The sequence below is a fragment of the Oncorhynchus masou genome, chromosome 24, assembly GCF_036934945.1.
Source record: "Oncorhynchus masou masou isolate Uvic2021 chromosome 24, UVic_Omas_1.1, whole genome shotgun sequence".
Classification (NCBI taxonomy): domain Eukaryota; kingdom Metazoa; phylum Chordata; class Actinopteri; order Salmoniformes; family Salmonidae; genus Oncorhynchus; species Oncorhynchus masou.
In genome coordinates, this window is record NC_088235.1 from 78,023,990 (window position 1) to 78,037,638 (window position 13,649).

At 42.6% G+C, this 13,649-nt stretch overlaps 1 protein-coding gene across 2 annotated transcripts; it reads right to left on the reverse strand.

Annotated features, from left to right (window-relative positions):
- Positions 1–225: 225 nt before the first annotated feature.
- Positions 226–13,116, reverse strand: timm44 (translocase of inner mitochondrial membrane 44 homolog (yeast)). Of its 2 annotated transcripts, XM_064935037.1 has the most exons (14): positions 13,085–13,115; positions 12,306–12,403; positions 11,466–11,570; positions 8,531–8,707; positions 8,262–8,342; positions 6,584–6,733; positions 6,204–6,340; positions 5,317–5,402; positions 3,229–3,321; positions 2,998–3,122; positions 2,557–2,607; positions 2,287–2,376; positions 2,082–2,192; positions 226–1,492 (listed from the first exon to the last, which is right to left on the reverse strand). In XM_064935037.1, the coding sequence occupies exons 2-14, from the start codon at positions 12,333–12,335 to the stop codon at positions 1,373–1,375; spliced, it is 1,356 nt and encodes a 451-aa protein (XP_064791109.1). In that variant the 5' UTR covers positions 12,336–12,403; positions 13,085–13,115; the 3' UTR covers positions 226–1,372. The 2 variants fall into 2 exon arrangements, with proteins under 2 accessions (XP_064791109.1, XP_064791110.1); XM_064935038.1 differs by lacking the exon at positions 11,466–11,570 and having other exon boundaries at positions 13,085–13,116.
- Positions 13,117–13,649: the final 533 nt, after the last annotated feature.

A 13,649-nucleotide genomic window follows, 5' to 3' on the forward strand; every position in this document is an offset into this window, starting at 1 on the left:
CTGCCATATGCATAGTATTTTACTAGACCCCCACCCCCCTGTAAAAATGGTTAGAATGCCACAAACTCCCTGAAAGCATGATCTTGTTTCTCTCACTGCTAAACTAGTTTGGGTTCTTGTGAAGTTTTATGTTACCTGTTATGACACTAATGGGCTGAAGTTCAACAAGTTACATAAACCAAAACAAGTTTGGCATTAAAAACAAATCATAAACAAATAACACAGTTGTAATTCAGAAAAGTTTATTAAGTTGACTCATTTTGGCCATGACGTAATGAGAAACTACCATCATAAAAATCACCAGTATGTGGAGCCTTCGGTCTATGCCAAGTGGGCTTGATATAAAAACAAACGCTCAAGTATGACATACACTGACATACCAGCAAATCACAATACAATGAGTTGTCAGAAGAGTGGTGGATCCACGTGTACATAAACATCTGTCTCTATTAATAATTAGGTCTGACTAGCCCCTTGTGTGGCACCATTGTGTTAGGACCGTTTAGTAGCATGGCGTTGTTTGGAGGCCTTAATAAAAACAATGGAATTCCAAATCTACTGTGTGCCATACCACCAAGTTCACAGATGCTAAATGGCTGAATGCTAATTAGTGACACTAAAACAATAGTGTTAATATTTGGTGCAACAGAAAACCTTTTAGGATTTGTGTCCTCAAAAAAAAAAGAGCTCATGCCATACATACATTGAAGTCCCAATTCATTGAGTTTTTAATAATAAACAGCTTGCCGTCAAAAATATCAGCAGATAATTCCAGGTTTATTTAAGGCAAGCCTAAACATTTTACAGCAGATGGGTACAAAAGAACTCCTCAACCAAAATGTCTGAAGGTGAAGCAGGGGCTTTCTTTTTAATATAATAAATATAGATTTTCTCAATTCAATGGTAGACCACATGGCATCCAAAATGTCCTCCCCAAACTAGGAAGGGATCGACAGAGAAGCATTAAAGACACCCTTCACTTTATCCTCAAACCTCCAGTTAACATAATTATGTCTGGGAGAGGAGGAGGACAGTATCAACTTATCTGACCATGGTGTGACAGACAGAAGGACAGGGCGACTGCTCTGAGTGGACTACTGCCCCTAGAGTCACCCAGTAGGAACACAGGTCTATCCAGTCTGGGTCTCTTCCATCCTGGTCTGTGAACACTGCCAGTCTGGTACATGAGGGGCAGCCATAAGAAGCAGTCCAAATTGGGCCACCCAAAACCATGCTGGAGGAGGAGTTCGCTGGGTTGCTGAAATGGTCAGCACTGCTTGTTCACGTCCCTGTGGTAATTCCATACTCTCCCGTCCAGCCCGCCTCCTCTTCTCCTCAGTCTTCCAGCCCTGGGTGTATGTGTGTGTTGGTCTCAGAGGATCTGTTCAGTGCTGGAGGCAGAGATATCCAGGAGTCTCCAGGCTGCGTAGGGGTTCAGCTCCTCTTGGTCTCGACACAGGGCCCACACGTACATCATCCTCAGCACCTTGTCCTGTGGGTCAAACAGACAAAGGTATTGGCAATATGAAAATTAAGTCACTTCTCAATGCTTTTGAGCAGGTGTCTAAAGTGTACAACCCTCCCTGCTAGCCATCCCTCCTGCCATCTTATCCTCTCAGTGAGAGACAAGGGGGGGAAAAAGTTGTGTCATCAACAATAGAACAAATAAAACAGCCTCCCTAAATCCCCTGGTAGTGCCTTGCGGTAGACTGAGGGAGTGCCAGTTTCCTGCGGCTGAGTGGATGCCCTCCCATTATGCCCCCCCCCTCCTCCTCCTCCAATCTAAAGACTCCCCAAGGTGCCCTCACTGGCCTATCAGACAGATTTACAGCTCAGGAGGCTTTCATGTGGAGTCTGGCTGACAGTCGGCAGGGCCTCAATAGACTAGTCTGGCTCCCTCTCTTTCACTCCTTCGAAAGACAAAGGGAGGAAGCCACTTTAGACTATAAGAGATGCACCCCCAGGTCTGAAACATTGCCATGTCTGATTAGCCAAGCTCAGAGACAAATAGAGCCCTGTTTGAATACTTTTACAATTGATCCTCATTTCCAGAGTAAAGATGGAGGGTGTATTCTACTCACAGGGTCTCCCTCTATGACGTCTCCTTTAGTGTTGCGGATCACCATGACCAGCTGGGCCTGGAAGGTGATGATCAGCACCGGACCCTGTTCCATCATCTTCCCCATGGCCAGCTGAACACACACAATTAAAACACACTATTAGAAAAGCAAATCCCACAAACAAATATTACGATGAGACTGTCGTAAAAGGCCTCGGGTAACTCACATCAATGTTGTCTATGTCCAGGATCTTAGAGTGGAACTGCAGGCCCATAGCCTTGGCCTGTTGAATGGGGTGGGCCAGCTGGCTGTAAGTCTACACATAAGACAGAGAGGTGTGGGTTAAGAACAGCAAGGGCAGGGGGAAAAAAATGACTGAAAATCTCAACATCACTATCGCAGGTCTACATTTACAGTACTTCAAAAAGAATCAATTCATCTTCAGCCGGTGTCCAAATGAATAGTCGATAAACTGGTCAATAAAAAAAGTGCTTACGGCTTCATAACACCAGTCCTTCAGAACCTCCAGCTCCCCTCGGATCATGGCCTGCAGACAGAAAGACAGAGAGGTAATGCAGACAGAGAGGTCAGAGTAGGGTGATACCCACAACTCAAGAGGCACTGCAGACATAGACAAAAAAAACAAAACAATAAAATGTATCTGCACATAAAGAAGTGCTCCATTGATTTTACAATTTGTCTGGATATTCATCAGATTTAAGTGAGACTGAGACTAACGTTTCAAGTAATGTTCAAGATCGCAGATAGAAAAATGTGTATAGTGTCTCTATTAACTGCAGTGACATACAACTGTTACATGGAAGGTTTTTGCCCCCCAATTATCTTCAGCTCAAAACGAGAAACCCGTTTTCCTATTGTATGCCTTCAACACAATCTGTACAGCACCAATGTCAAGGGAGGAAAGATATTTCTTTACCTCCAGGACGTTGGGTATGATGTCAAATTCACACTGCTTGAGAAAGACATCTTTGTCAAATGACGGATCCACCTTCAGAATCTCTGTCAGCACCTCAGACATCTCGGTCTTGGAGAAGAGCCCACCTGACCAGACATACACACAACTTTAAAACAAGAACAAAGACCGAGCCCAACTACCAAATACGTGATTGGGGTTAGTGTTGGTGGCATGGAGAAGTTAGTAGGTTACCCAGGATGTCGGTCATTTTATCTGTGACGGCACGAGACGCTCTGACGAGGGCATTCTCGCTCTCATCATACTTCATCTTCATTTCGAAGAACCCTGGGAAGAGAGCGCAAAAGGTGAGTCGTCTCATTTAATTGCAGTGCCTCAAAGTCAAACAAAGAGTAACAGGCTTGGGGGAAGATGTCGTTTGGACTCAGCACCAGTAGTGTTACCCCAAGGTCAGGGCATTGAGTTGTATCGTATGGATCAAACACAGGGACTGAGCTGTGGGTTGTTGTACAGTATCGCTCTGCTGTGTGATTGATTGCTTACTGTACATCGCTGGCACATTCTCTGATAACACACGGAGTACCAACATACCCAGATTGGATTCCATTATGTATTTACAGTGTCAGGCAAGTTGTGATGTGACAATAAGAAAGAAACTTGATACAATTCATTTCTATTGACTTTGCACAATGTCCTTAGTGTTAATCATAGCTACTTTTCACAAGTCAGAAACATGATTTATAGTCTGTGCAGTTTCCTTCGGTAATACTTAATTGCTCGCTCCCTGTATACGGCTACGGTGAAAACCCACAACAGGAACAGTCATTTTCAAGGCGCCTAGTAAAAAAGAAGACACTGCTCCCCAGTCTCTCATACCCGAACCCTAGGAAGTCCCTGGGCTCCCATTACCTGCTGCTCGTTAGTGAGGGCCCATTAGCACCAAGATTTTAATAGGAGCAGGACACTGTTCACCAGTCTCTCATACCCGAACCCTAGGAAGTCCCTGGGCTCCCATTACCTGCTGCTCGTTAGTGACGGCCCATTAGCACCAAGATTTTAATAGGAGCAGGACACTGTTCACCAGTCTCTCATACCCGAACCCTAGGAAGTCCCTGGGCTCCCATTACCTGCTGCTCGTTAGTGACGGCCCATTAGCACCAAGATTTTAATAGGAGCAGGACACTGTTCACCAGTCTCTCATACCCGAACCCTAGGAAGTCCCTGGGCTCCCATTACCTGCTGCTCGTTAGTGACGGCCCATTAGCACCAAGATTTTAATAGGAGCAGGACACTGTTCACCAGTCTCTCATACCCGAACCCTAGGAAGTCCCTGGGCTCCCATTACCTGCTGCTCGTTAGTGACGGCCCATTAGCACCAAGATTTTAATAGGAGCAGGACACTGTTCACCAGTCTCTCATACCCGAACCCTAGGAAGTCCCTGGGCTCCCATTACCTGCTGCTCGTTAGTGACGGCCCATTAGCACCAAGATTTTAATAGGAGCAGGACACTGTCCACCAGTCTCTCATACCCGAACCCTAGGAAGTCCCTGGGCTCCCATTACCTGCTGCTCGTTAGTGAGGGCCCATTAGCACCAAGATTTTAATAGGAGCAGGACACTGTTCACCAGTCTCTCATACCCGAACCCTAGGAAGTCCCTGGGCTCCCATTACCTGCTGCTCGTTAGTGAGGGCCCATTAGCACCAAGATTTTAATAGGAGCAGGACACTGTTCACCAGTCTCTCATACCCGAACCCTAGGAAGTCCCTGGGCTCCCATTACCTGCTGCTCGTTAGTGAGGGCCCATTAGCACCAAGATTTTAATAGGAGCAGGACACTGTCCACCAGTCTGATACAGCAGTCAATCAGCGAGCAGAGGGATCCCCATCTACACTAGGTTTGGATCCCTTCACATTGTGCACCCTCATGACTAGGATTTTGGAGAGCGGAACGTTTCTGACCTCCAACCATGACGACAGTTTGAATTTGGAAATGTTCAAGGTAGAGTCAAAAGTTAAGGACAAAGGGCACTTGGTAAAGATAAACGCACAACGCCCAGCAGAGTAACAAGCACTAAGCCACTGATTGGTAGTTTATACACTTAGCCCCATCTACTGGACAAACGTTTTACAGCGGCAGACATTCATACCATTCTTTGATGTAGCAATAATGTCATATTTTAGTGGAATTACTCGGTCCTCATCATATAAATAACATATCATCTTCCTACATTATGATTCGGAAAGGGTGATACTTAGACTGCAATGACTACGGCAGACATCAGAAAGATTAACAAACTGGTAGTGAGACAGGCTGTCCTTACTGTTAAAAACCATGTTGTTATCCTTGAAGTCCTTCCACTGTGCGTACCATTTGGAGTCCTTGTGCAGCACCACCCCCATGGCATCCCTGGAAAACAGATCACTGCTCAGTGCTCACGGCCATGCCACTACACACACACGTATCTAGACTAGAACTGATTTTCACCCTTACTGTGAATCCAAATTATACTTGCAAGTGCAATTTGGGCACTGATAAATATGGTGTGATATTGAGCTTGTCAGAGACACTGTTAGGTGAGAATGATCTGTTATTTGAATGATTAGAATATTCCGCCCTGAAACAAATAATTGTATGGAAGTGATTAGAATGTATAAAATCATAATCAATAAATGTGTAGTCCTCGTCACAATTAGGATAAAGACAATATGTATTTATGATATTATAAACACAGACTGTCTGAGCGTGGTGCCGACCTGACTAGAGATTGGGAGAGAACAGGGAGTACGTGTCAAGAACAAGGTAACTAATCCCTGTCGGCTGGGTAGCAGGACATGTGTGTGCGTCTATTTGTGTGCATATGTGCGTCTGTTTGTGTGTGTGTGTGTGTGTGTGTGTGTGTGTGCGGTTGTGTAAATGTGTGGGCGTGAGAAGTCAGTATAAAATGAATTGTTTTGTATTCTTGACTTTGGAACGTTCCCGTGAGTAAACCTTTTTGACTATTTAGCTGGGCCTCTGTCTGTTTCATTCGACCGGGATCTTACAAATTCTGGTTTGCAGACTGAGTAATATAATTAAATTGGGTTATGAACCTGGAGAACAAAATTCTCTTATCAGACACACATTTTGAGTTCTAAAGATAATTCTGCTCAAATGAAAATCTAGAGCTCTACCGAAACAGAATGAGGGTGGGAGACTGGCAGCACGTACTCATTGGCCTCGAAGACCTTGTTCTCATTTTCTGCAGCCTTAGATGAAAAGTCACTCCTCTTCCGTAGTCTCTTGGGGGCCCGGTAGGGCCCACTCTGATTAAGATCATCAATCTCCTTCTTCACACTCTTTATACCCTGTATGTGCACATACAGCAGGTTTTAGGGAAATGCATGGGCTGTTGTGATGAGCTCCCGAAGCAATGGGTTGTTTCTGTACATTCCCTCCTGATCATTTGACTTGCTTAGTTTATGCAGTGACAACACAAAAAAATGGAGCAAGTGATTGCTATAATGCAGTGAACATGACCAAACCCGGTATTTGACTTTGAAGTGCTAAATTGGTCCTTTTGGACCTTGGAGAACCTATCCAGTTCTCACCTGAGATATTGCCCTGAAGGCACCGGTCTTTCCCAGTTTCTCTCCACTCTTGGACACAGACTCCGCAGACGTCTTGGCTGTCTTCGCTGCTTCCTCCACGCCCTCCTTGATCTTCCTCCCTATATCTGTACGACTAACCTCTTCCAGACCCTAAAAACAAACAGATACTAACTTCTTGTCTGAGACACTCACACACCATTTCTGTTGACATGCCGAATGCCTAGACCAACATACAGTGCATTCTGAAAGTATTCAGACCCCTTAACCTTTTTCATATTACAGCCTTATTCTAAAATGGATTAAATAGTTTCCCCCTCATCAATCTACGCACAATACCCCATAATGACAAAGCAAAACCAGGTTTTTAGACATTTTTGCAAATGTATAAAAACTACAAACTGCAATATCACATTTACATAAGTATTCAGACCCTTTACTCAGTACTTTGAAGCACCTTTGGCAGCAAAATAAGCCTCGAGTCTCCTTGGGTATGACGATACAAGCTTGGCACACCTGTATTTGGGGAGTTTCTCCCATTATTCTCTGTAGATCCTCTCAAGCGCTGTCAGGTTGGATGGGGAGTGTCGCTGCGCAGGTATTTCAGGTCTTTCCAGAGGCGTTCGATCGGGTTCAAGTCTGGGCTCTGGCTGGGCCACTCAAGGACATTCAGAGACTTTTTCCAAAGACTCTTCTGCATTGTCTTGGCTGTGTGCTTAGGGTCATTGTCCTGTTGGAAGATGAATCTTCACCCCAGTCTGAGGTCCTGAGCGCTCTGTACTTTACTCGGTTCATCTTTCCCTTGATCCTGACTAGTCTCGCAGTCCCTGCCGCTGAAAAACAAACTCCACAGCATGATGCTGCCACCCCCATAGTTCATGTGACGCTTGGCATTCAGGCCAAAGAGTTCAATCTTGGTTTCATCAGACCAGATAACTTTGTTTCTCATGGTCAGAGTCTTTAAGTACCTTTTGGCAAAACTCCAAGTGGGCTGTCATGTGCGTTTTACTGACAGGCGGCCAGCTCTTGGAAGAGTCTTGGTGGTTCCAAAATTCTTCCACGTAAGAATGGTGGAGGCCACTGTTTTCTTGGGGACCTTCAATGCTGCAGATATTTTTTGGTAATCTTCCCCAGATCTGTGCCTTCAACACAATCCTGTCTCGAAGCTCTACGGACAATTCCTTCAACCTCATGGCTTGGTTTTTGCTCTGACATGCACTGTCAACTGTGGGACCTTTTATATAGACAGGTGTGTGCCTTTTCAAATCAATCAATTTAGTTTACCACAGGTGGACTCCAATTAAGTTGTAAAAACATCTCAAGGATGATCAATGGAAACAAATGCACCTGAGCTCAATTTCGAGTCTCATAGCAAAGGGTCTGAATACTTGTGTAAATAAGGTATGTTTTTATTTTTAATACATTTGCAAACATTTCTAGAAACCTATTTTCGCTTTGTCGTTATTGGGTAAAACAAGAGGAAAAAAATAATTGAATCAATTTTAAAATAAGGCTGTAATGTAACAAAATGTGGAAAAAGTTAAGGGGTCTGAATACTTTCCAATGGCCCTATGTAATTCATGTCAATGTTTCCATTTAATTGATAACATACAGCTCTACATTTACCATGCTCAAGTTTAGTCATCAAGGCTGATGAGTAACTAAACAGCAATCCATGTACCTCTTTCACAGTCTCTGAGAAGGTCCCTAACTTCTTCTTCAGAACTTCAGACGTCTTCACAGTTTCAGACTCTATGGTTTGCTAAGGAAGAAAGTAAAATAGTGAAGGAAAGAAATCAATTAATTATTGAATCCAACCTGCCTAACAACATCCTTTGTCCAATGTGACAATGAAAAAACGTGTGACATGCGCTTCAAATTATTTGCTGGGCCACAAATGTCCACCTGAAGATAAAGGAATAAAGCTGTTCACTGGATGGGAGCACTCACATATTTCCTCCGAGCTTGCTTCAGTGCTTCTGATTCCTCCAACTTTTTGGCCTCCTCGCGAAACTTCTTGATGTTCTCCTTCATTTCCTTGTTCTTGCTGAGCTCCTGTTTGAGGTTGTCCAAGAACCCCCCAAAGAAGCCTTTTCGGCTACCTCCCTTGTCTGATGCATACCGTACCTAGAGAGAGATATGGGCATTGTGTGAGTTGGAGAAAGAGGAACATATACGATATATACAAAAGTATGTGGAGACGAGAGGTCGTCAGATTATGATTTTTCAACACCGATACCGATTATTGGAGGATCAAAAAAAGCTGATACTGATTAATCGGACGATTTTTAAAATGCATTTGTAATAATAAAAATTACAACAACACTGAATTAACTGAATAACTTAATGTAATATATCAATAAAATCAATTTAGCCTCAAATAAATAATGAAACATGTTCAATTTGGTTTAAATAATGCAAAAACAAAGTGTTGGAGAAGAAAATAAAAGTGCAATATGTGCCATGTAAGAAAGCTAATGTTTCAGTTCCTTGCTCAGAACATGAGAACATATGAAAGCTGGTGGTTCCTTTTAACACGAGTCTTCAATATTCCCTGGTAAGAAGTTTTAGGTTGTAGTTATTATAGGAATTATAGGACTATTTCTCTCTATACCCATTTGTATTTCATTAACCTTTGACTATTGGATGTTCTTATAGGCACTTTAGTATTGCCAGTGTAACAGTATAGCGTTGATCCCTCTCCTCGCTCCTCCCTGGGCTTGAACCAGGAACACAACGACAACAGCCACCCGCAAAGCAGCGTTACCCATGCAGAGCAAAGGGAACAACTACATCAAGTCTCAGCACGAGTGACGTTTGAAACGCTATTAGCGCACACCCCGCTAACTAGCTAGACATTTCACACTGGTTACACGAGCCTAATCTCGGGAGTTGATAGGCTTGAAGTCATAAACAGCTCAATGCTTGACGCACAACGAAGAGCTGCTGGCAAAACGCATGAAAGTGCTGTTTGAATGAATGCTTACGAGCCTGCTCCTGCCTACCATCGCTCAGTCAGAATGCTCTATCAAATCATAGACTTAGTTATAACATAACACACAGAAATACAAGCCTTAGGTCATTAATATGGTCGAATCCGGAAACTATCTCGAAAACAAGATGTTTATTCTTTCAGTGAAATACGGAACCGTTCTGTATTTTATCTAAGGGGTGGCATCCATTAATCTAAATGTTCCTGTGCACAACCTTCAATGTTATGTCATAATTATGTAAAATTCTGGCAAATTAGGCGGCCCAAACTGTTGCATATACACTGACTCTGCGTGCAATGAACGCAATAGAAGTGACACAATTTCACCTGGTTAATATTGCCTGCTAACCTGGATTTCTTTTAGCTAAATATGCAGATTTAAAAATATATACTACTGTGTATTGATTTTAAGAAAGGCATTGATGTTTATGGTTAGGTACACATTGGACCAACGATTCACACCGCATCAATTATATGCAACGCAGGACACGCTAGATAAACTAGTAATATCATCAACCATGTGTAGTTAACTAGTGATTATGATTGATTGATTTTTATAAGATAAGTTTATTGCTAGCTAGCAACTTACCTTGGCTTACTGCACTCGCGTAACAGGCAGTCTCCTCGTGGAGTGCAATGAGAGGTAGGTGGTTAGAGCGTTAGACTAGTTAACTGTAAGGTTGCAAGATTGAATCCCCCAAGCTGACAAGGTGAAAATCTGTCGTTCTGCCCCTAAACGAGGCAGTTAACCCACCGTTCCTAGGCCGTCATTGGAAATAAGAATGTGTTCTTAACTGACTTGCCAAGTTAAATAAAGTTGAAATAAAGGTGAACTCTAAAAATAAATAAATAAATATATAAATAAATAAATATATATATAGATAAATAAATAAATAAATATATATATTTATTTTTTTAAATCGGCAAAATCGGTGTCCAAAAATAAAGATTTCTGATCGTTATGAAAACTTGATATCGGCCCTAATTTATCGGCTATTCCGATTAATCGGTCGACCTCCACTGGAGACCCCATTTAAATTTGTGGATGCAGCTATTTTAGCCACACCTGTTGCTGACAGGTGTATACAATCAAGCACACAGCCATGCAATCTCCATAGAAAAACATTGCCAGCAGAAGGTCCTTACTGAAGAGCTCAGTGACTTTCAATGTGGCACCGTCATATGATGCCACTTCTCCAACAAGTCTGTTTGTCATATTCCTGGCCTGGTCAACTAGAAGTGCTGTTATTGTGAAGTGGAAACGTCTAGGAGCAACAACAGCTCAGCCGCGAAGTGGTAGCCCACACAAGCGCACAGGACGGGACAGTTGAGTGCTGAAGCGGTCCATACTGAAATGGTTTGTTGAGATCGGTGTGGAAGAACTTGACTGGCCTGTACACAGCCCTGACTTCAACCCTATCGAACACCTTTGGGATGAATTGGAACACCGACTGCAAACCAGGCCTAATCACCCAATATCAGTGCCCAACCACACTAATGCTCTTGTGGCTGAATGGAAGCAAGTCCCCGCAGCAATGTTCCAACATCTAGTGGAAAGCCTTCCCAGAAGAGTGGAGGCTGTTATAGCAAAGGGGGACCAACTCCATATTAATGACCATGATTTTGGAATGTGATGTATGACGAGCAGGTGTACACATACTTTTGGTTGTGTATTTCTGCATAGGAATCAAAGAATTTTGGTTATCTGACTACTTCTGCATTCAACAACAGTAAATTGTTGGCTAAAGCAGAAATGGGATTTACACATAGGCTGCACTTTGAATGTAAAAAATAAGAACTCTGAAATATAAAACTGAAGGGAGGTAGGGTACAATTCAAATTGTCTACTAGTACGAAATTAATGATTATCACAAGCGGAACAGTCACTGTTACCTGTGAAGAACTTGTGAGAGACCCACATATCCTGTATACATAAGGTCTGTTGTGTAGGAGCAAATATGAAGGACTGGAGACAAGCAAACTTCTTCTGACACACAGCTGGAGAGAGAAATACACAATTAGAAATAATTTATAAAATTATGTTCTGGCCACATTATGATTGGCAGAGAAACTTTGTTAAACCAACAATTTAAGTGCCCAAGATAATTGATATTGCCACCACAGAGATTATGATTGCAAAAATGAACCTTTATTTAACTAGGCAAGTCAGTTAAGAACAAATGCTTATTTTCAATGACGGCCTGTTCAGGGGCAGAACGACAGATTTGTACCTTGTCGGCTCGGGGGTTTGAACTTGCAACCTTCTGCTTACTAGTCCAACGCTCTAATCACTAGGCTACCCAAACAACATTGCTTTTATTGCTTATGAAATTAACAGATTCCAACCTACTAGTTACAATTGTTAATTGTTACAATTGTCACATTCAATTGTTGCACATGTAAACGATGTCCATGTCATCTGTCTATGCTATTGAAATAAGTGTGCAAAAGTGTAAATGATGCATATTCGAAATGTGCATACAGAGAGCAACAAACTACTGCTTGGTACACATTTTATACGGTTATGAATCAAGGGCCAAACACCGGCATGACACAAGATTCCATTCAGAGAAGTCTTGTTACTAAGTTAGTCTGATTCGGCGTTAAACCGTATTGCAGTGGAGAAGACGTTTCGAGTATATAGGCATTCCATCGCTATTTTCAATAATAAATTACGTTAATTATTTATGGTTAAAAGACAACGTGGAAAAATCTGTTTTAATGACAACTAACCTGGTAACAATGACACAAGGAGGCCGCCATCTTGGTTGCATTGCCTGTGACCTTTTCCGCTGATGACCTTCTGACGTATTAGTGGAGGAGCCTGAAGGCTGGACAAGGCGAAAAATAACTAGTTCGGTTCGGATGAAAGTGCCAACTTTGTCACATAGGCAGATGCATGCATCATGATTAAAAAGATATTTTCAACAGCAAAGATCCAGACCAGGAGAGGTGTTAGCAGTAGCGCCAACTATGGCTCGGACAAGGATAGAGCAATGTGTTAGTTATAAGTATATTTGGCTTTGTATTAAAGTAAACCGATGCCGACAGCAACACATACAAATAAGTAATGCCCGATAATACTGTATCACTGCCGCTTTCGGCTCTGGTCCATATGCTGAATGAGAAAGATAAGCGGTTAATAAAACTCGAAACCATACAAGATGGGTGAAAATGTGGACACTGCAGCGACAGGCTCGAGGTCAAGTTAGATATATATCCAACATTAGCAAGCAAACTAGCAAACATTTCCGCAATACCATTGTTTTTACTTTCAGTGGAAGAAAATATGGGATTCCCCCGAACTCACAAAGCTTCCCTCTTCGAGAAGCTAATGTACAAAAAGAACCGGCAGACTACATTTAGAGCCTCACACGAAGGATACCATGTCTAATCTCCTGACCCCCAAAGGCATTTGAACTGACATTCATTGAGGAAAGTAGTTAGCTGCCATCACATGTTGCTATGATAAACAAATGGGTTCTCCATTCTATTCCATAGTTTACACTCACACAAGTTAAGTAACTTCTTGCTTAGCTAGATTCATGTTCTTCGGATAGCTAGCCAGTTATTAATGGCTTTTTATGTGTTGAATGATATGGATGCATCAGCTGACATCCCCTCACCTATTGCAGAGAACTACCTCAGGCCTAGTGTAACAGCGGGGTCAACCGTAACGAGCTTGACGTGCAGGTTCAACGTTCTGCAGTTCATGCCACATTTCGCCTCGAAGCTTGGAGAAATTGTCAGACCTTCCCGTGTGAACAGTTGTTTCGTGTTACTGGGCTTCTAATTTATGATGTAATTCTTTATATCCAGTGACAAGTTGCGTTTGTATATTTATTTTGTACAAATAAGCGGCAGGTGACTACACTGATCGGCTGGCACCTGCTTTTTGTTTTCCCTCGGTTACCCTGTCTGAGGTCCCCAAATGTTTCAACTACCTTACTAATACCACTGGCAAAAACCTCCATGGTGACATGCTTGTTTATCACCCAGGGACAGGGTCTTGAAATAGGTTTAAATACCAGCGTTTCATTTCATATAGTACACATGTTGACTAACTAGAATAGTGAA

Coding starts and splice junctions, on each gene's coding strand:
- timm44 (XM_064935037.1), bottom strand. CDS start 12,335: ATGGCGGCCTCCTTGTGTCATTGTTACCAG. Junction 5,403..6,203: donor AAGGTCTTCGAGGCCAATGA/GTACGTGCTGCC, acceptor TCTGTTTTCCAG/GGATGCCATGGGGGTGGTGC. Junction 2,193..2,286: donor TGGACATAGACAACATTGAT/GTGAGTTACCCG, acceptor GTGTGTGTTCAG/CTGGCCATGGGGAAGATGAT.